Source organism: Oncorhynchus masou, chromosome 32 (genome assembly GCF_036934945.1).
Source record: "Oncorhynchus masou masou isolate Uvic2021 chromosome 32, UVic_Omas_1.1, whole genome shotgun sequence".
NCBI lineage: Eukaryota > Metazoa > Chordata > Actinopteri > Salmoniformes > Salmonidae > Oncorhynchus > Oncorhynchus masou.
In genome coordinates, this window is record NC_088243.1 from 82,825,474 (window position 1) to 82,848,196 (window position 22,723).

At 43.9% G+C, this 22,723-nt stretch overlaps 1 protein-coding gene across 1 annotated transcript; it reads right to left on the reverse strand.

Moving 5' to 3' along the window:
• Positions 1-17,336: 17,336 nt before the first annotated feature.
• Positions 17,337-22,023, reverse strand: LOC135526700 (rho-related GTP-binding protein RhoG-like). Its single transcript, XM_064955276.1, has 3 exons — positions 21,937-22,023; positions 21,207-21,391; positions 17,337-21,111 (listed from the first exon to the last, which is right to left on the reverse strand). The coding sequence occupies exons 2-3, from the start codon at positions 21,333-21,335 to the stop codon at positions 20,665-20,667; spliced, it is 576 nt and encodes a 191-aa protein (XP_064811348.1). The 5' UTR covers positions 21,336-21,391; positions 21,937-22,023; the 3' UTR covers positions 17,337-20,664.
• Between the last annotated feature and the right edge of the window lie 700 nt (positions 22,024-22,723).

Genomic DNA, 22,723 nt, shown 5'->3' on the forward strand with positions numbered 1-22,723 from the left:
AAAGGTTCATACAGCTTATTCACGAGAACATTCTGAAGTCCATAATACAAAGACATCCATTTTATAACTTGCTCCCCACTTATGCACATACCTCCACACAAACAGGAGATATCCTACACACATGCATACACACGAACAGTAGGTGAGTTGTATCCTTCTCCAGAGTTCTCACCACTGTGTATCACTACCCAGCCAACAGCTCCATTCCCCCGAGATTAGAGGAACCTTGAGAAGGACTCCCTGTCCTATCATAAGTTTCTCAGAGTTCTAGCCAGGTCAGGTCAAACACAGTTGAACTGTTCTCTGTATTTTCTTAGGCACACACATACACACACATTTATCTCCCTCACAGGTCTCTTCTGAACCTTCTTGGACTTACGTTTAATACTTTAGTTATTCATTATACATGCTACATAAACGAATAGTCACTAATAAGTTACGTTTCAGGGTGGGGTTCTTTAATCATTACCTTCAAGCATATAATTCCCTTATCACTAACCTTACCTCCCCTATAACACCATGTCCACACCTATACCCCAGTGTGCATCTCATTTGTCTCCATCCTCTCCAACACCAGACTTGTACACCATCTGACTCCAGCCTCTCCAACACCAGACTTGTACACCATCTGTCTCCATCCTCTCCAACAACAGACTTTACACCATCTGCCTCCAACACCGGACTTGAACACCATCTGTCTCCAACACAAGACTTGTACACCATCTGTCTCCATCCTCTCCAACACCGGACTTGTACACCATCTGTCTCCATCCTCTCCAACACCAAACTTGTACACCACCTGTCTCCATCCTCTCCAACACCAAACTTGTACACCATCTGTCTCCATCCTTTCCAACACCAGACTTGTACACCATCTGTCTCCATCCTCTCCAACACCAGACTTGTACACCATCTGTCTCCATCCTCTCCAACACCAGACTTGTACACCATCTGTCTCCATCCTCTCCAACACCAGACTTTACACCATCTGTCTCCATCCTCTCCAACACCAGACTTTACACCATCTGCCTCCAACACCAGACACGCACACCATCTGTCTCCATCCTCTCCAACACAAGACTTGTACACCATCTGTCTCCATCCTCTCCAACACCAGACTTGTACACCATCTATCTCCAACACCGGACTTGAACACCATCTGTCTCCATCCTCTCCAACACAAGACTTGTACACCATCTGTCTCCATCCTCTCCAACACTGGACTTGTACACCATCTGTCTCCATCCTCTCCAACACCAAACGTGTACACCACCTGTCTCCATCCTCTCCAACACCAAACTTGTACACCATCTGTCTCCATCCTTTCCAACACCAGACTTGTACACCATCTGTCTCCATCCTCTCCAACACCAGACTTGTACACCATCTGTCTCCATCCTCTCCAACACCAGACTTTACACCATCTGTCTCCAACACCAGACTTGTACACCATCTGTCTCCATCCTCTCCAACACCAGGCTTGTACACCATCTGTCTCCATCCTCTCCAACACCAGACTTGTACACCATCCGTTTCCAACACCAGACTTGTACACCATCTGTCTCCATCCTCTCCAACACCAGACTTGTACACCATCTGTCTCCATCCTCTCCAACACCAGACTTGTACACCATCTGTCTCCAACACCAGACTTGTACACCATCTGTCTCCATCCTCTCCAACACCAGACTCGTACACCATCTGTCTCCATCCTCTCCAACACCAGATTTGTACACCATCCATTTCCAACACCAGACTTGTACACCATCTGTCTCCATCCTCTCCAACACCAGACTTGTACACCATCTGTCTCCATCCTCTCCAACACCAGACTTGTACACCATCTGTCTCCAACACCAGACTTGTACACCATCTGTCTCCATCCCCTCCAACACCAGACGTGTACACCATCTGTCTCCAACACCAGACTTTACACCATCTGCCTCCAACACCAGACTTGTACACCATCTGTCTCCAACACCAGACTTGTACACTATCTGTCTCCATCCTCTCCAACACCAGTCTTGTACACCATCCCTCTCCATCCTCTTCAACACCAGACTTGTACACCATCTGTCTCCAACACCAGACTTGTACACCATCTGTCTCCAACACCGGACTTGTACACCAAGTCTGTGTGTGTGTGTGTGTGTGTGTGTGTGTGTGTGTGTGTGTGTGTGTGTGTGTGTGTGTGTGTGTGTGTGTGTGTGTGTGTGTGTGTGTGTGTGTGTGTGTGTGTGTGTGTGTGTGTGTGTGTGTGTTATATGATGTCCAAGTCTCTGTGAACAATGTATGTGTATCGTATGATGGTGGTATGTTGTATATCCCTGTGTGTATAATATCTTTGTTTGAGTGAGTATGCTGTATATTTCTGTGTTTATAATATCTTTGTTTGAGTGGGTATGCTGTATATCCCTGTGTGTATAATATCTTTGTTTGAGTGTGTATAGTGTATATGCCTCCTTGCCCATCCAATGTTTCCTCATCTCTCACCCTTTCTAATGTGACTAGCCCCGATGCTCCTTCCTCTTTTTCCCCTGCCCTGCTACAAAGTTTCTCCCTGCAGGTGGTCACTGAGTCCGAGATGTTAAAGGAACTCCTTAACCTTAACCCCCAAAAAACAACTGGTCAGGTGGTTTAGAGCTTTTCTTCTTTAAGGTTGCTGCCCCTATCATCGCCAAACCTATCTCTAACCTTTTTAACCTTGTCTCTCCTTTCTGGGGAGGTTCCCAGTGCTTGGAAGGCAGCCACAGTTTGTCCTTTATTTAAAGGGGAGAGATCAAGCTGATCCTAACTGTTATAGGCCTATTTCTATTTTGCCCTGTTCATCAAAAGTGTTTGAAAAACTTGTGAATAATCAACTGACTGGCTTTCTTGAGGTCTATAGTATTCTCTCTGGTATGCAATCTGGTTTCCGCTCAGGTTATGGATGTGTCACTACAACCTTAATTTCCCTTAATTCTAAGCAATGTTGTGCTGCTATTTTTATTGACTTGTCCAAATCTTTTGATAGGGTTGGTCATTCCATTCTTGTGGGCTGGCTAAGGAGTATTTGTTACGGAGGGGAACAGGTGAACCCAAGAGTAGACTCAGACGAGGAGACGGATGAGGTAACCAAGGTATTTGTTGAAACACGGGGGGAAGATGGAGTGCAGGCCAGGGGAAGCTTGGGCAGGTTGCAAGAAACCAAGTGCGGAGGCTGAAGTTGGAGCGAGAGGTGTTGTGACAGGGTAAGCAGGTCTGGAGGGGAACCCAAGGGAGCAGTAGAGTGGGGGAGCCGGGACAGAGTAGCAGGACTGATGAGACGTGGGACTGGAGACAGGGACCAGAGTCAGAGTAGGCAGAACTGTAGCGGAGAGGAAAACAGCATCAGACAGGAATAACACACAAAAAAGGATCTAAACAGGAACAAACGGCTAGAAACGTAGACTGACTGAGCAGAGATTACGATCTGGCAGCGTGGAAGTGGCAGGGCTGAGTATTTGTAGAGGTCTTGATTAAGGAACAGGTTGCAGCTGGTGGGGATCTGCTCTGACTCCAGCACACCTGTCTCTGCCCACACAATCACACACAGAGAGAGAGAGAGAGGGAGAGGGAGAGAGGGAGAGGGAGAGAGGGAGAGGGAGAGAGAGAGAGAGGGAAAGAGCACTGGGGCAGGCAACAGGTCATGGAGACACAGGATGAGCAGCGACTGGAACGAGCTGCAACAAACACTCAAACTGGACAATTTTATATCAATGTCTTCATTCTCTTCATTCAATCATGGACACTCTTACTGACAGTGTGGCTGCTTTGTGTGATGTATTGTTGTCTCCACCTTCTTGCCCTTTGTGCTGTTGTCTGTGACCAATAATGTTTGTACCCTGTTTTGTGCTGCTGCCATGCTGTGCTGCTGTCATGTTGTGTTGCTACCATGCTGTGCTGCTGTCATGTTGTGTTGCTACCATGCCGTGTTGCTACCATGCTGTGTTGTCATGTGTTGCTGCCATGCTATGAAATCGTCTTATGTAGTGTTGTGATGTATGTTTAGTCCTATATTTTGATTTAATTTATTTCAATTTTAAATTCCAGCCCAGCAGGAGGCCTTTTGCATTTTTGGTAGGCCATCATTGTAAATTGGAATTTGTTCTTAACGGACTTGCCTAGTTCAATAAAGGTTAAATAAATAAATAAAATATATCCCTGTATAATATCTTGTTTGAGTGGGTATGGTGTACTGTATATCTCTGTGTGTATAATATCTTTGTTTGTGAAACCTGGGGGACTGCGTCGTCTGCACGGTGGTTGTCACGGCAGTCGAAAGAAGTAGACCAAAGTGCAGCGTGGTGAGCGTACATTTTCCTTTTATTCGAAATGTCGCCAACAAACGAAGAAACAACCGTGAAGTTTACAGGGCTATAGTGCCACTAACAAAAGTCAACTACACACAATCAAAGGAGGGAAAAAGGGCTACCTAAGTATGATTCCCAATCAGAGACAACGATAGACAGCTGTCCCTGATTGAGAACCATACCTGGCCAGAACCTAGAAATAAAGAAACATAGAAAACAAAACATAGAATGCCCACCCCACATCACACCCTGACCTGACCAAATAGAGACATAAAACGTCTCTCTGAGGTCAGGGTGTGACAGTGGTACTGTAGGAATGCATGCAATGCTGTCAACACCAACTAACAAGCTGTGTGTGTGTGTGTGTGTGTGTGTGTGTGTGTGTGTGTGTGTGTGTGTGTGTGTGTGTGTGTGTGTGTGTGTGTGTGTGTGTGTGTGTGTGTGTGTGTGTGTGTGTGTGGGTTACGTGACAACCTTCTACTCTCTCTTTATCTGTAATGAAGACCTGATTGGTTCTCTGAAGCTTCTCTGTCCTCTTATCTTTTCTTCCCAGTTCTGTTCTTGACTCCTCTCGTCTCTCCTCCTCTCCTTGCCGCTCAACTCCTCTCCTCTCCCATCTCCTCTCTCTTTCTCTCCTCTCAACTCCTCTCATCCACTTTTCTAGTGTTCCCCGAGGGATTCCATCTGCGTTCTACTCCGCTCCCAGAGCTGTCTAGAATACTAATGCAACCATAATATGACAATAAACATCATGTTTAAAGCCACCTACCCTGCAAACACACACACACACACACACACACACACACACACATGGACACACAAACGCACACAATCCATTTCCTCTACACAGTAACTCCTATCTCTCTACACAGTAACTCCTATCTCTCTACACAGTAACTCCTATCTCTCTATCAATCCATTTCCTCTAAACAGTAACTCCTATCTCTCTACACAGTAACTCCTATCTCTCCATCAATCCATTTCCTCTACACAGTAACTCCTATCTCTCCATCAATCCATTTCCTCTACACAGTTACTCCTATCTCTCTACACAGTAACTCCTATCTCTCTACACAGTAACTCCTATCTCTCCATCAATCCATTTCCTCTAAACAGTAACTCCTATCTCTCTACACAGTAACTCCTATCTCTCTTTCAATCCATTTCCTCTAAACAGTAACTCCTATCTCTCTACACAGTAACTCCTATCTCTCTACACAGTAACTCCTATCTCTCTACACAGTAACTCCTATCTCTCTACACAGTAACTCCTATCTCTCTACACAGTAACTCCTATCTCTCTACACAGTAACTCCTATCTCTCCATCAATCCATTTCCTCTAAACAGTAACTCCTATCTCTCTACACAGTAACTCCTATCTCTCTACACAGTAACTCCTATCTCTCTACACAGTAACTCCTATCTCTCTACACAGTAACTCCTATCTCTCCATCAATCCATTTCCTCTAAACAGTAACTCCTATCTCTCTACACAGTAACTCCTATCTCTCTTTCAATCCATTTCCTCTAAACAGTAACTCCTATCTCTCTACACAGTAACTCCTATCTCTCTACACAGTAACTCCTATCTCTCTACACAGTAACTCCTATCTCTCTTTCAATCCATTTCCTCTAAACAGTAACTCCTATCTCTCTACACAGTAACTCCTATCTCTCTACACAGTAACTCCTATCTCTCTATCAATCCATTTCCTCTAAACAGTAACTCCTATCTCTCTACACAGTAACTCCTATCTCTCTATCAATCCATTTCCTCTAAACAGTAACTCCTATCTCTCTACACAGTAACTCCTATCTCTCTACACAGTAACTCCTATCTCTCCATCAATCCATTTCCTCTAAACAGTAACTCCTATCTCTCCATCAATCCATTTCCTCTAAACAGTAACTCCTATCTCTCTACACAGTAACTCCTATCTCTCTACACAGTAACTCCTATCTCTCTACACAGTAACTCCTATCTCTCCATCAATCCATTTCCTCTAAACAGTAACTCCTATCTCTCTACACAGTAACTCCTATCTCTCCATCAATCCATTTCCTCTAAACAGTAACTCCTATCTCTCTACACAGTAACTCCTATCTCTCTTTCAATCCATTTCCTCTACACAGTAACTCCTATCTCTCTACACAGTAACTCCTATCTCTCTATCAATCCATTTCCTCAATATCAATCCTCTCTCTTTCACCCTATATCTAAAAGCATTTTCGTGAGCACGGCCATAAAGCCTCCCTCTGTGACTTCTACCTCTTTCTATTCTTCTTCACCTCTACTGTTTGATTAGAATGCCGAGCCATGACTTCCTTTCTCTGTATCCCAAATGGAACCCAATTCCTTACCCTGTGGGCCCTGGTCAAAAGTAGTGCACTATGTAGGGAATGGGATGCCATTTGAAAATATTAAGTTCAAGGCCAGCAGGCCAGAAAATAAGAAATATTCCTATTCCTGACTGCAGCCCACAGCTGACCAACCTCTACCCCCAACCAGCGCAGCATCAAACGGATGGATGGAGGGAGAGAGTGAGGGCACACTAGACACACACACACCCACACACACATCCACACAGGACATGAGCCTGCTGGTAGGTTACACTGGTTATCACATGTATTTTAGGAGGAAGATAAACCGATAAAGAGAAAAGAGAGATACCGCTAACCTCCCACAGAGCTGAGAGATACAGCTAACCTCCCACAGAGCTGAGAGATACAGCTATCCTCCCACAGAGCTGAGAGATACAGCTAACCTCCCACAGAGCTGAGAGATACAGCTAACCTCCCACAGAGCTGAGAGATACAGCTAACCTCCCACAGAGCTGAGAGATACAGCTAACCTCCCACAGAGCTGAGAGATACAGCTAACCTCACACAGAGCTGATATATACAGCTAACCTCACACAGAGCTGAGAGATACAGCTAACCTCCCACAGAGCTGAGAGATACAGCTAACCTCCCACAGAGCTGAGAGATACAGCTAACCTCACACAGAGCTGATATATACAGCTAACTTCCCACAGAGCTGATATATACAGCTAACCTCCCACAGAGCTGAGAGATACAGCTAACCCTCCCACAGAGCTGAGAGATACAGCTAACCTCCCACAGAGCTGAGAGATACAGCTAACCTCCCACAGAGCTGAGAGATACAGCTAACCTCCCACAGAGCTGAGAGATACAGCTAACCTCCCACAGAGCTGAGAGATACAGCTAACCTCCCACAGAGCTGAGAGATACAGCTAACTTCCCACAGAGCTGATATATACAGCTAACCTCCCACAGAGCTGAGAGATACAGCTAACCTCCCACAGAGCTGAGAGATACAGCTAACCTCCCACAGAGATGAGAGATACAGCTAACCTCTCACAGAGATGAGAGATACAGCTAACCCTCCCACAGAGCTGATTAATCCAGCTAACCTCCCACAGAGCTGAGAGATACAGCTAACCTCCCACAGAGCTGAGAGATACAGCGAACCTCCCACAGAGCTGATAGATACAGCTAACCCTCCACAGAGCTGATATATACAGCTAACCTCCCACAGAGCTGAGAGATACAGCTAACCTCCCACAGAGCTGATAGATACAGCTAACCTCCCACAGAGCTGATATATACAGCTAACCCTCCACAGAGCTGATATATACAGCTAACCCTCCACAGAGCTGATATATACAGCTAACCCTCCACAGAGCTGATATATACAGCTAACCCTCCACAGAGCTGATATATACAGCTAACCTCACACAGAGCTGATATATACAGCTAACTCTCCACAGAGCTGATATATACAGCTAACCTCCCACAGAGCTGATATATACAGCTAAACCTCCACAGAGCTGATATACACAGCTAACCTCCCACAGAGCTGATAGATACAGCTAACCTCCCACAGAGCTGAGAGATACAGCTAACCTCCCACAGAGCTGAGAGATACAGCTAACCTCCCACAGAGCTGAGAGATACAGCTAACCTCCCACAGAGCTGAGAGATACAGCTAACTTCCCACAGAGCTGATATATACAGCTAACCTCCCACAGAGCTGAGAGATACAGCTAACCTCCCACAGAGCTGAGAGATACAGCTAACCTCCCACAGAGATGAGAGATACAGCTAACCTCTCACAGAGATGAGAGATACAGCTAACCCTCCCACAGAGCTGATTAATCCAGCTAACCTCCCACAGAGCTGAGAGATACAGCTAACCTCCCACAGAGCTGAGAGATACAGCGAACCTCCCACAGAGCTGATAGATACAGCTAACCCTCCACAGAGCTGATATATACAGCTAACCTCCCACAGAGCTGAGAGATACAGCTAACCTCCCACAGAGCTGATAGATACAGCTAACCTCCCACAGAGCTGATATATACAGCTAACCCTCCACAGAGCTGATATATACAGCTAACCTCACACAGAGCTGATATATACAGCTAACCTCCCACAGAGCTGATATATACAGCTAACCCTCCACAGAGCTGATATACACAGCTAACCTCCCACAGAGCTGATAGATACAGCTAACCTCCCACAGAGCTGATATATACAGCTAACCCTCCACAGAGCTGATATACACAGCTAACCTCCCACAGAGCTGATAGATACAGCTAACCTCCCACAGAGCTGAGAGATACAGCTAACCTCCCACAGAGCTGAGAGATACAGCTAACCTCCCACAGAGCTGATAGATACAGCTAACCTCCCACAGAGCTGAGAGATACAGCTAACCTCCCACAGAGCTGATATATACAGCTAACCTCCCACAGAGATGAGAGATACAGCTAACCTCCCACAGAGCTGAGAGATACAGCTAACCCTCCACAGAGCTGATATATACAGCTAACCTCCCACAGAGATGAGAGATACAGCTAACCTCCCACAGAGCTGAGAGATACAGCTAACCTCCCACAGAGATGATATATACAGCTAACCTCCCACAGAGCTGAGAGATACAGCTAACCTCTCACAGAGTTGATATATACAGCTAACCCCCCACAGAGCTGAGAGATACAGCTAACCTCTCACAGAGATGATATATACAGCTAACCCCCCACAGAGCTGAGAGATACAGCTAACCTCTCACAGAGTTGATATATACAGCTAACCTCCCACAGAGATGAGAGATACAGCTAACCTCCCACAGAGATGATATATATAGCTAATCTCCCACAGAGATGATATATACAGCTAACCTCCCACAGAGATGATATATACAGCTAACCTCCTACAGAGATGATATATAGAGCCAACCTCCCACAGAGATGATATATACAGCTAACCTCCCACAGAGATGATATATACAGCTAACCTCCCACAGAGATGATATATACAGCTAACCTCCTACAGAGATGATATATATAGCTAACCTCCCACAGAGATGATATATACAGCTATACTCCCACAGAGATGATATATACAGCTAACCTCCCACAGAGATGATATATACAGCTAACCTCCTACAGAGATGATATATACAGCTAACCTCCCACAGAGATGATAGATACAGCTAACCCTCCATAGAGCTGAGAGATACAGCTAACCTCCCACAGAGCTGAGAGATACAGCTAACCTCCCACAGAGCTGATATATACAGCTAACCTCCCACAGAGCTGATAGATACAGTTAACCTCCCACAGAGCTGAGAGATTCAGCTAACCTTCAACAGAGATGATTATTCCAGCTAACCTCCCACAGAGCTGAGAGATACAGCTAACCTCCCACAGAGCTGATAGATACAGCTAACCCTCCACAGAGCTGATAGATACAGCTAACCTCCCACAGAGCTGAGAGATACAGCTAACCTCCCACAGAGCTGAGAGATACAGCTAACCTCCCACAGAGCTGATATATATAGCTAATCTCCCACAGAGATGATATATACAGCTAACCTCCCACAGAGATGATATATACAGCTAACCTCCTACAGAGATGATATATAGAGCCAACCTCCCACAGAGATGATATATACAGCTAACCTCCCACAGAGATGATATATACAGCTAACCTCCCACAGAGATGATATATACAGCTAACCTCCTACAGAGATGATATATAGAGCTAACCTCCCACAGAGATGATATATACAGCTATACTCCCACAGAGATGATATATACAGCTAACCTCCCACAGAGATGATATATACAGCTAACCTCCTACAGAGATGATATATACAGCTAACCTCCCACAGAGATGATAGATACAGCTAACCCTCCATAGAGCTGAGAGATACAGCTAACCTCCCACAGAGCTGAGAGATACAGCTAACCTCCCACAGAGCTGATATATACAGCTAACCTCCCACAGAGCTGATAGATACAGTTAACCTCCCACAGAGCTGAGAGATTCAGCTAACCTTCAACCGAGATGATTATTCCAGCTAACCTCCCACAGAGCTGAGAGATACAGCTAACCTCCCACAGAGCTGATAGATACAGCTAACCCTCCACAGAGCTGATAGATACAGCTAACCTCCCACAGAGCTGAGAGATACAGCTAACCTCCCACAGAGCTGAGAGATACAGCTAACCTCCCACAGAGCTGATAGATACAGCTAACCTCCCACAGAGCTGAGAGATACAGCTAACCTCCCACAGAGTTGATATATATAGCTAACCCCCCACAGAGCTGAGAGATACAGCTAACCTCTCACAGAGATGATATATATAGCTAACCCCCCACAGAGCTGAGAGATACAGCTAACCTCTCACAGAGTTGATATATATAGCTAACCCCCCACAGAGCTGAGAGATACAGCTAACCTCTCACAGAGATGATATATATAGCTAACCCCCCACAGAGCTGAGAGATACAGCTAACCTCTCACAGAGATGATATATATAGCTAACCCCCCACAGAGCTGAGAGATACAGCTAACCTCTCACAGAGTTGATATATACAGCTAACCCCCCACAGAGCTGAGAGATACAGCTAACCTCTCACAGAGTTGATATATACAGCTAACATCCCACAGAGATGAGAGATACAGCTAACCTCCCACAGAGATGATATATATAGCTAACCTCCCACAGAGATTATATATACAGCTAACCTCCCACAGAGATGATATATACAGCTAACCTCCTACAGAGCTGATATATACAGCTAATCTCCCACAGAGTTGATATATACATCTAACATCCCACAGAGATGAGAGATACAGCTAACCTCCCACAGAGATGATATATATAGCTAACCTCCCACAGAGATGATATATACAGCTAACCTCTCACAGAGTTGATATATACAGCTAACCTCTCACAGAGTTGATATATACAGCTAACATCCCACAGAGATGAGAGATACAGCTAACCTCCCACAGAGATGATATATAGAGCTAACCTCCCACAGAGATGATATATAAAGCTAACCTCCTACAGAGATGATATATAGAGCTAACCTCCCACAGAGATGATATATAGAGCTAACCTCCCACAGAGATGATATATACAGCTAACCTCCTACAGAGATGATATATAGAGCTAACCTCCCACAGAGATGATACAGAGAAGGTGGAGATGTTTCACTATCTAAACTATGAGACAGCCCATTGTTAATATGTATAGGTGTAACAGATTGAGATCGTCCTGGACAACCTCAGCCAGTTGGTCCCTAGAATCAGATCCTTTTCACTGGTCTGCTGTTCAGTATGTTTTCAAGCCGACAGTCATGTGTGTTGGCCAGCAGAGGATCTTTTGTTTAAGTCATGGTACCGGCAGGGAGTGGAGGAAGCAATGCTGTTTGTGGCACAGTGGCGCCGGCTACATAGGCCTCGCTCTTTAATGGAACTGGGGGGGGGCGAGAGAGAGATAGAGGGGGTGGACAGAGAGAAGGAAGGGGAGGTGAGGGGAAGGGAGAGAAATCTGAAATGGAAATATTCTGTCTGTATTGTGTAAAGTCCTTGGTATATTCTCTTTTTCAATTCTCTGCCAGAGGCTTTATCTGAACCTCAGATCCATAGGGACCCTCTCCTTTCTTCTCTTCTGTTCTCTACTATCCAGGCTTTACAGTGGATGTCTTCAGCTCTGCACCAGAGGAACTTAGCTGTCTTCAGCTCAGTATCAGAGGAGCTGTCTTCAGCTCAGTACCAGAGTAACTTAGCTGTCTTCAGCTCAGTACCAGAGTAACTTAGCTGTCTTCAGCTCAGTACCAGAGTAACTTAGCTGTCTTCAGCTCAGCACCAGAGTAACTTAGCTGTCCTCAGCTCTGTACCAGAGGAACTTAGCTGTCTTCAGCTCAGTACCAGAGTAACTTAGCTGTCTTCAGCTCAGTATCAGAGGAGCTGTCTTCAGCTCTGCACCAGAGTAATTTAGCTGTCTTCAGCTCAGTACCAGAGTAACTTAGCTGTCTTCAGCTCAGTACCAGAGGAGCTTAGCTGTCTTCAGCTCAGTACCAGAGTAACTTAGCTGTCTTCAGCTCAGTACCAGAGGAGCTTAGCTGTCTTCAGCTCAGTACCAGAGTAACTTAACTGTCTTCAGCTCAGTACCAGAGGAACTTAGCTGATTTTAGCTCAGTACCAGAGTAGCTTAGCTGTCTTCAGCTCAGTACCAGAGGAGCTTAGCTGTCTTCAGCTCAGTACCAGAGGAGCTTAGCTGTCTTCAGCTCAGCACCAGAGTAACTTAGCTGTCTTCAGCTCAGTACCAGAGTAACTTAGCAGTCTTCAGCTCAGTACCAGAGTAACTTAGCTGTCTTCAGCTCAGTACCAGAGGATCTTAGCTGTCTTCAGCTCAGTACCAGAATAACTTAGCTGTCTTCAGCTCAGTACCAGAGGAGCTTAGCTGTCTTCAGCTCATTACCAGAGTAACTTAGCTGTCGTCAGCTCAGTACCAGAATAATATATAACTTTGCTGACTTCAAATCAAATCAAAATCAAATGTATTTATTTAGCCCTTCTTACACCAGCTGATATATCAAAGTGCTGTACAGAAACCCAGCCTTAAAACCCCAAACAGCAAGCAATGCAGGTGTAGAAGCACGGTGGCTAGCAAAAACTCCCTAGAAAGGCCAGAACCTTGGAATAAACCTAGAGAGGAACCAGGCTATGAGGGGTGGCCAGTCCTCTATGAGGGGTGGCCAGTCCTCTATGAGGGGTGGCCAATTCAAACATTGGTCTTAATTAGTTGCATCTAGAAGTTTAAATGGATGTTTTGTAGAGCTGGGAAATATCAATACAATTACAGTTGAAGTCAGAAGTTTTACATACACCTCAGCCAAATACATTTAAACTCAGTGTTTCACAATTCCTGACATTTAATCCTAGTAAAAATCCCCTGTCTTTGATCAGGATCACCACTTTATTTTAAGAATGTGAAATGTCAAAATAATAGTAGAGAGAATGATTTAGTTCAGCTTTTATTTCAGGGTAGCCTAGTGGTTAGAGTATTGAGATAGTAACCGAAAGGTTGCAAGTTTGAATCCCCCAGCCCTCTGACAAGGTACAAATCTGTCGTTCTTCCCTGAACAAGGCCCACTGTTCCTAGGCCGTCATTAAAAATAAGAATTTGTTCTTATCTGACTTGCCTAGTTAAAAAAAAATCACATTCCCAGTTGGTTATAAGTTTACATACACTCAAGTAGGATTGCCTTTAAATTGTTTAACTTGGGTCAAACGTCTCGGGTAGCCTTCCACAAGCTTCCCACAATCAGTTGGGTGAATTCTGGACCATTCCTCCTGACAGAGCTATGTCAGGTTTGTAGGCCTCCTTGTTCGCACACGCTTCTTCAGTTCTGCCCACAAATGTTCTATAGGATTGAGGTCAGGGCTTTGTGATGGCCACTCCAATAACTTGACTTTGTTGTTCTTAAGCCATTTTGCCACAACTTTGGAAGTATGTTTGGGGTAATTGTCCATTTGTAAGACCCATTTGCGACCAAGCTTTAACTTCCTGACTGATGTCTTGAGATGTTGCTTCAATATATCCACATAATTTTGCTTCCTCATGACGCCATCTATTTTGTGAAGTGCAACAGTCCCTCCTGCAGCAAAGCACCCCCACAGCATGATGCTGCCACCCCCGTGCTTCACGTTTGGGATGGTGTTCTTCGGCTTGCAAGCCTCCCCTTTTCCTCCAAACATAACGATGGCCATTATGGCCAAACAGTTCTATTTTCGTTTCATCAGACCAGAGGATATTTCTCCAAAAAGTACAATCTTGATGGTTTTCTAGCAGTGGCTTCTTCGTTGCTGAGATACCTTTCAGGTTGTGTCGATATAGAAGTCGTTTTACTGTGGATATAGATACTTTTGTACCTGTTTCCTCCAGCATCTTCACAAGGTCCTTTGCTGGTCCTTCGCTGTTGTTCTGGGACTGATTTGCACTTTTCGCACCAAAGTACATTCATCTCAAGGAGACAGAACGCGTCTCCTTCCCAAGCAGTACGACGGCTGCGTGTTCCCATGTTGTTTATACTTGCATGCTATTGTTTGTGCAGATGAACGTGGTACCTTCAGGCGTTTGGAAATTCCTCCCAAGGATGAACCAGACTTGTGGAGGTCTACAATTATTTTTCTGAGGTCTTGGCTGATTTCTTTTGATTTTCCCATGATGACAAGCAAAGAAGCAATGCGTTTGAAGGTAGGCATTGAAATACATGCACAGGTACACCTCCAATTGATTCAAATGATGGCAATTAGCCTATCCAAAGCTTCTAAAGCCATGACATCACTTTCTGGAATTTTCCAAGCTGTTTAAAGGCACTGTCAACTTAGTGTATGTAAACTTCTGACCTACTGGAATTGTGATACAGTGAATTATAAGTGAAATAATCTTGTGTCAGGCACAAAGTTGATGTCCTAACCGACTTGCCAAAAATATAGTTTGTTAACAAGACATTTGTGGAGTGGTTGAAAAACAAGTTTTAATGACTCCAACTAATGTACAGTTGAAGACTTCTGACTTCAACTGTACATATTGCTATAAATTGTCTGAATTGATGTGATACCGATAAATAGAACGATAAGTTTCTAACAAATTTTTATTTTTATTTTACCTTTATTTAACTAGGCAAGTCAGTTAAAAACAAATTCTTATCTTCAATGACGGCATAGGAACGGTGGGTTAACTGCCTTGTTCAGGCATAGAACAACAGATTTTTACCTTGTCAGCTCAGGGATTTGATCTTGCAACTTTTTGGTTACTAGTCCAACTCTCTAACCACTAGACTACTTGACTACCTGACTACCTGTAAACCACAAGTTTAAAATGAACCTTTAAACTATTAAATAAATACTACTAGTTTGATGGTTGATGCCATTAATTGTCCCGTTAACAATCACCCATATTAGCAGATGTATTTTATTTTAAACGTTAAATGTTTCTAGTATAGGCTATGTATCGTAATGAACAATATCAGAAAAAGGCCTGCGATAAGTGATTGGTATGGTTGTTGTCGATCATTTTCGGTTCATCTTCTACGTCTTCTAAACAGTTTAATGTCCATATTGTGTCTACTAAATGTTGGCCTGCCAAATATTCTGTGCCAAAAATGTCAACCTCTTGAATAGAACACAAACATGAACGGAATAAAACATTTCAGGACAGAGAATATGCACACTGTTGTGGGAGTTTGCTGGTGAAGTTCAACACACCTATCATGTGTTTAGAGACAACGCCCACATCTATCATGTGTTTAGAGACAACGCCCACATCTATCATGTGTTTAGAGACAACGCCCACGAAGGTCACAGACAGTTTTCAGAGTTAGCAACACTTTGACATTCTAGAGCAGGAAGAATGGATGGAACTTGTAGGTGTCTACTGAGTTGAAAGGATGACTCAGAGAGAAGAGGAGAGGAGGGTGGAACATTAAGTCAGAATTGTGTCCCAAACGGCACTATTCCCTATATAGTGCACTACTTTTGAACCGAGCCCTATGTGGGCACTGGTTAAAAGGTAGTGCACTGTTAAGGGAATAGGGTGCCATTTGGGAAACAACCTCTGAATGAAAAAGGTTTTGTAAAACCAGAGTGTAAACCAGAGGAGTGTCAAGCTGGGAATGTGGAATAAAACCGAGGGACTTTGTCGCCATCTTGTGTTGAAGAATGAATATGTACTCAACACAAACTACAAAATACAGATGTACATGTATTTTAGTGCAGCAATTTCTTATTGCCATCAAAGACTGTGCTAATAAATATGCCACAGTAGCCTAAATGTAACTTTTAAAAAGGACTGAATACATACAGTACATGTAGCCACTTGGGACCTGATGCTTAGAGCTGTGTTCTAGACCCTACTGTATAATGACCTGAAACTTAGAGCTGTGTTCTAGACCCTACTGTATCATGACCTGGTGCTTAGAGCTGTGTTCTAGACCCTACTGTGTCATAATCTGATGCTAGGAGCTGTGTTCTAGACCATACTGTGTCATAATCTGATGCTAGGAGCTGTGTTCTAGACAATACTGTGTCATAATCTGATGCTAGGAGCTGTGTTCTAGACCATACTGTGTCATAATCTGATGCTAGGAGCTGTGTTCTAGACCATACTGTGTCATGACCTGGTGCTTTGAGCTGTGTTCTAGACCCTACTGTGTCATAATCTGATGCTAGGAGCTGTGTTCTAGACCATACTGTGTCATAATCTGATGCTAGGAGCTGTGTTCTAGACAATACTGTGTCATAATCTGATGCTAGGAGCTGTGTTCTAGACCATACTGTGTCATAATCTGATGCTAGGAGCTGTGTTCTAGACCCTACTGTGTCATGACCTGGTGCTTTGAGCTGTGTTCTAGACCCTACTGTGTCATGACCTGGTGCTTAGAGCTGTGTTCTAGATCCTACTGTGTCATGAAAAGTTTCCATTTCACGTTCATCATTTGATGTCCACAGCTTTACATGATCTAAGCTCTGTTCCATTTGGTTAGTCAATAATAAGTCACATTACAATGTATCCTGCAGGCTTCAGCCACACCTACAGGTTCACCCACTTTGAACCCACAAGCTCACAATCTGCAGAAGCAGAGAACACCTCACAGGAAATAGCACAATATCCCTATTTAACTATAACAATTTTATTTAGCATAGTTTAAAATCATTTCATTGTTAATTTATACAAAAAGACTTTTGATATACAATGATCAAAAATATAAACACACCATGTAAAGTGTTGGTCCCACGTTTCATGAGCTGAAATAAAAGATCCCAAAAAGCATATTTCTCCCAAATGTTGTGCACAAATGTGTTTACATCCCTGTTAGTGAGCATTTCTCATATCCACCTGACAGGTGTGACCTATCAAGAAGCTGATTAAACAGCATGATCATTACAAAGGTGCACCTTGTGCTGGGGGCAATAAAAGGCTACTCTAAAATGTGCAGTTTTTTCACAACACTATTCCACAGATGTCTCATGTTTAAAGGAAGTTTCAATTGCCATGGTGACTGCAGGAATGTCCACCAGAGCTGTTGCCATAGAATGAAATGTTTACATTTCTCTACCATAAGCCACTTCCAAAGTCATTTTAGAGAATATAGCAGTACGTCCAACCGGCCTCACAACCGCAGACCACGTGTATGGCGTCGTGTGGGTCAACGGTTTGCTGATGTCAACATTGTGAACAGAGTGCCCCATGGTGGCGGTAGGGTTACGGTATGGGCAGGCATTAGCTACAGACAACGAACACAATTACCTTTTATTGAATTTGAATGCATAGAGATAGCGTGAAACAATTTTTTTATGATATCTTTGACCAACAAATGCATATCTGTATTCCCAGTCATGTGAAATCCATATATTAGGGCCTAATTAATTCATTTAAATGGACTGATTTCCTTATATGAATTGTACCTCAGTGTAATCCAAAAAATTGTTACATAATGCATTTATATTTTTGATCAGAATATATGAAATTACAAAAATTCTACAAACAAATCAAGTTCCCAGTGTATTATAGAGTACCCCACACGTACACACCAGCCTACACCATTATTTCCCAAACTCGGTCCCGGGGACCCCAAGAGGTGGACATTTGGGTTTTTGCCCTAGCACTACACAGCTGATTCAAAAATCATCAAGCTTTGAGGTTGGGCAAAAACCAAACATGAACCCCTTGGGGGCCGCAGGAGTTCTGAAAACACTGGCCTACACACACACACAGCTAGCTGTAAGACCGCAGACAAAAAAGCCACAGGTGTGTGTTCTGTTTAGACAGAGTAAATATCAGGACACGGTAGCACAACAAGCAACCCATAGCATTTACACTGACAGACATGCTTTCATTCTCTTAAACACTCTAAACACAGTCTCAGCAATATGTTCAACCAACATCTGTTTCCACGAAGCCCTGAAGGATCTCCACATGACAGAATAAGAAGTGAACTTGAGGTGGAGTGGTATGTTTCTACCACACACAGATTTTTTTCTCAAACAATAATTTGCATCTCTCTCCCTCCCTAGGAGTGAATTCCCATGATTGGTTACTGTTACGTTTATATTCAAAATACCAGCTGAACACCTGAATATATAGATTTGTTTTTAAAGATTATATAAAATAGGAATGAGTTTTAATTGCTCTCTTGGTTTTATTCTTTAATACTCTGAGTGAGTCACAAATGGTACCCTATTACTTGATGCACTAAAAAGGCAGTAGGGTACCATTTGTGAAGCACATGTAAATAGGTCTGACCCTGTACATGATACCCTATCAAATGTCCAGACTATACTGCCCACGTTTCATTTACTTAATAAAATGCGGGAAAAAATATGCCAAAATAAATGTGCAATCTTAGCCCTATTTCCTGTTGTAGTTATTGTCAGTTATCACAGCCAGTAATCAAACCCCAGCCTCATATAGGTTGTAGCATTCTAGAGGCAAACGCTAAGGGCTGTGAACACAAGTTCACACCACAACACTCACAACACTTCTCTGATGTCAGTTGTGGGGCTACATCCGTCTTAGAGTAGACCGAGGGGAGAAACATTGTGTAATGTCAAAAAGTGGTTTCATGGAACTTTGATAAAGAAGCTTTGGTTTCATTTAAAGCTTTGGTTCTTCTGAGAGGATGTAACGTGGAGTTTAATCAACTCTAGTATCTCTCACACAAACACACAGCTACCCAACAGTTTTGGCATCTAAAGCAAATAATCAATAAGGTAGATACAATAAACGTCAGATATCTTACAATAAGGCACATTAAAATGTAATTGGCATAAATAACTAGAACCGACAATCTGATATATCCGTCATTCCACCATTCCCGTCAGCATTAAATCATACAAACTCACAACATTCATCCAACCAATCCATTCATTCATTTTAAAATGTCTGCACACAAACCCATTGCTTTGGCCCTTGCATCATACTTGGATTAGGCTAATATCCATTTGAAGGGACATTAAGAAGGTAAACTGGACACCTAGCTAAAGCAGAGAACTGTACAGAACAAGATTCCCAAAACGTATAGGCTATTTCCAGGTGTGTTTTCAACAGTCAGATAGATAGACAGATGGATAGCCTGAATAATCAACTGGAGAGGCTGTGAATGAGGTAATGATTAACCTCTTACTAAGGCAGAGCTCATCTCTCCAGCTCTATCAGCCAACATGGCATATTAAGAAACATCTTAATGGCAAGGGATCATACGAAACAAAACAGACCGATTATTTACGCAGAAGCATCTTTCGAACATTGCAACAAAAAAACAACAAAAAAAATCAAGTGGTAACACTAACACAGGTTTGAGCGGACTGGGAGGAGTGAGGCTATCTGCACCCTGTTGGTATAGTCAACTTGGTGATGATAGAATTAGAAGTGGATTAAACTCTGAGGACAAGGAATAGAGCCAGTGTACTACAAAGGTCTGAACAACTGGTTCTGTTCTACCTTGTAATTAATTGCACACACCAAGTGTCCCAGGTCTAAATCAGTCCCTGATTAGAGGGGAGTCACCCACCTGGTGTCCCAGGTCTAAATCAGTCCCTGATTAGAGGGGAATCACCCACCTGGTGTCCCAGGTCTAAATCAGTCCCTGATTAGAGGGGAATCACCCACCTGGTGTCCCAGGTCTAAATCAGTCCCTGAATAGAGGGGAATCACCCACCTGGTGTCCCAGGTCTAAATCAGTCCCTGATTAGAGGGGAATTAGGGGGAAAAGCAGTGGAACTGAGTGAGTTCCAGATTTGATTTTGAGGGGCTGGAGGAAGGAGAGAAGTGAGCTGAATCAAGAGTCTTTAAAGGCAAAGGGGCCGAGATGCAGAGGGGGCCGAGAGGCAGAGGGGGCCGAGAGGCAGAGGGGGCCGAGAGGCAGCTGAGTCCATCTCCTCCAACAAACTCAACCTTGCGCCGTCATTGTCTCTCCCTCCTTCTCCCCATCTGTGTCCCTCCATTACAACAGTACACACTTCTTGGCATTCTTTTTGGTAACGGGATACAACACGGCCCGTACTGCCTCGCTGAACACTTCCCTGACCCCTTCCTGCGTCAGAGCAGAGCACTCCATGTACTTCACTGCTCCTATCTGCTTAGCCATGCTGTTCCCCTGTTGCTGTGTGGTGGGAGCTAAACCCTGCTCCTTCAGCTTCTTCACCGTCTCCCCATCACTCCTCAGGTCCCTCTTGGTCCCCACTAGGAGGATGGGCACGCTGGGGCAGTGGTGAGACACCTCCGGGTGCCACTTGTGGCGGACGTTGGCATGGGAGGAAGGACTCCCGATGGAGAAACAGATGACGAAGACGTTGGATTGGGGGTAGGACAGAGTGCGGAGGCGGTCGTACTCCTCTTGTCCGGCTGTGTCCCACAGGTTGAGGCTGATGACGCGGCCGTCCACCGTCATCTGTGACAAACACACAAGTGTGTAAACGTTTTGTGTAAACGTTTTGTGTAAAACATGTGTAACACACACACACACACACACACACACACACACACCTGGGCGCTGTAGTTGTCGAACACGGTGGGGATGTACTCCTCAGGGAAAGCGTTGGTGGTGTAGGAGATGAGGAGGCATGTTTTACCCACGGCACCGTCCCCCACCACTACACACTTTACGTTCTGCATTCTGTCTCCTGTCCTGCTGCCTTCCTAACACCGACCTACCACACGGGCTGCAGACGCTGGGCAGAGAGAGGTTGGGGAGAGAGAAAGTGAGGAGAGTGAGAAAGAGAGGGAGAGAGAATAGAAGGAGAAGCGGAGTAAATGTCTGATTGATTGTTACTGCTGGACAGTTTTAGTTTCCTCTAACCTTTGTCTCAAAACCAAAGTCCACCGGCTGGAGCCTGCCGGCGAAACAGAAATCAGCAGCAGAGCACTGACTGAACTTTGTTTTGATTATTTATCTAACTTTTGCTCAAGTCTTCTTAATTAACAAGGTATCAGTTAAGTACAAGGATTTACCTATGATAAAGTGTAACGCCTGAGTAGATTAGACAACAATAAAATTGCTATCCTAGGTCGTCAACTTTTGGGCGTACCCATAAGGTACGAGCCAGCCAGCTAGATGGAAAGCTAAGGAACTAGCATGTGGAATTCCTCAAAGTTTCTACTTCCTAAACACAATAAGTAACTAACAGCCACAATTAGCAGCACAGTGTTAGTATACATACAAGTATAACAATGGCTTGCAAGAATTATCTATATTCAAAAAAGTTGTTTCTCTTACCACCTCTCGACTAGAGCGAAACTCTTTAGCAGTGTACAGTCAATCACAACTGCATCCGGGGACTTTCTTAAACGCCCACCACGTTCTATCTTGATTAAGGCATCATGGTAGTTGTCGTTTTCCTTCTTATTACTTAGAGCTGATAAGTCATTCGGACGCTAGATGGCACTATAAACCATAATGCTTTATAAATAATGATTTCGACCAGAAAATAACCTTGCTCGTTATTTTAAACATGTCTTACACTAAACATGCACATTCAAATTTTGGTATATATTTGATTGTTTTATAAAACCGGTATGTATAGATCTCAAATCAACAACTAAATCAACAGTTGTCAGACCATGCCAAAATGTAAGCCTACAGTCAACAGAAGTCAATGGGCAACCAAGCATGGCTCATCACAAAATGATACAGAAAAAAAATATTAACACAACATTTAACAATTTAAAAGATTTTACTGAGTTACAGTTCATATAAGGAAATCAGTCAACTGAAATAAATAAATTAGGCCCGAATCTATGAATTTCACATGACTGTTAACTGTTAACACAGATAGGAATCTGTTGATCACAGATACCTTGAAAAAAAGCAGGAGCTTGGATCAGAACACCAGTCAGTATCTGGTGTGACCACCATTTGCCTCATGCAGTGCGAAACATCTCCGAGTTGATCAGGCTGTTGCTTGTGGCCTGTGGAATGTTGTCCCACTCCTCTTCAATGGCTGTGCGAAGTTGCTGGATTTTGGCGGGAACTGGAACACGCTGTCATACACTTCGATCCAGAG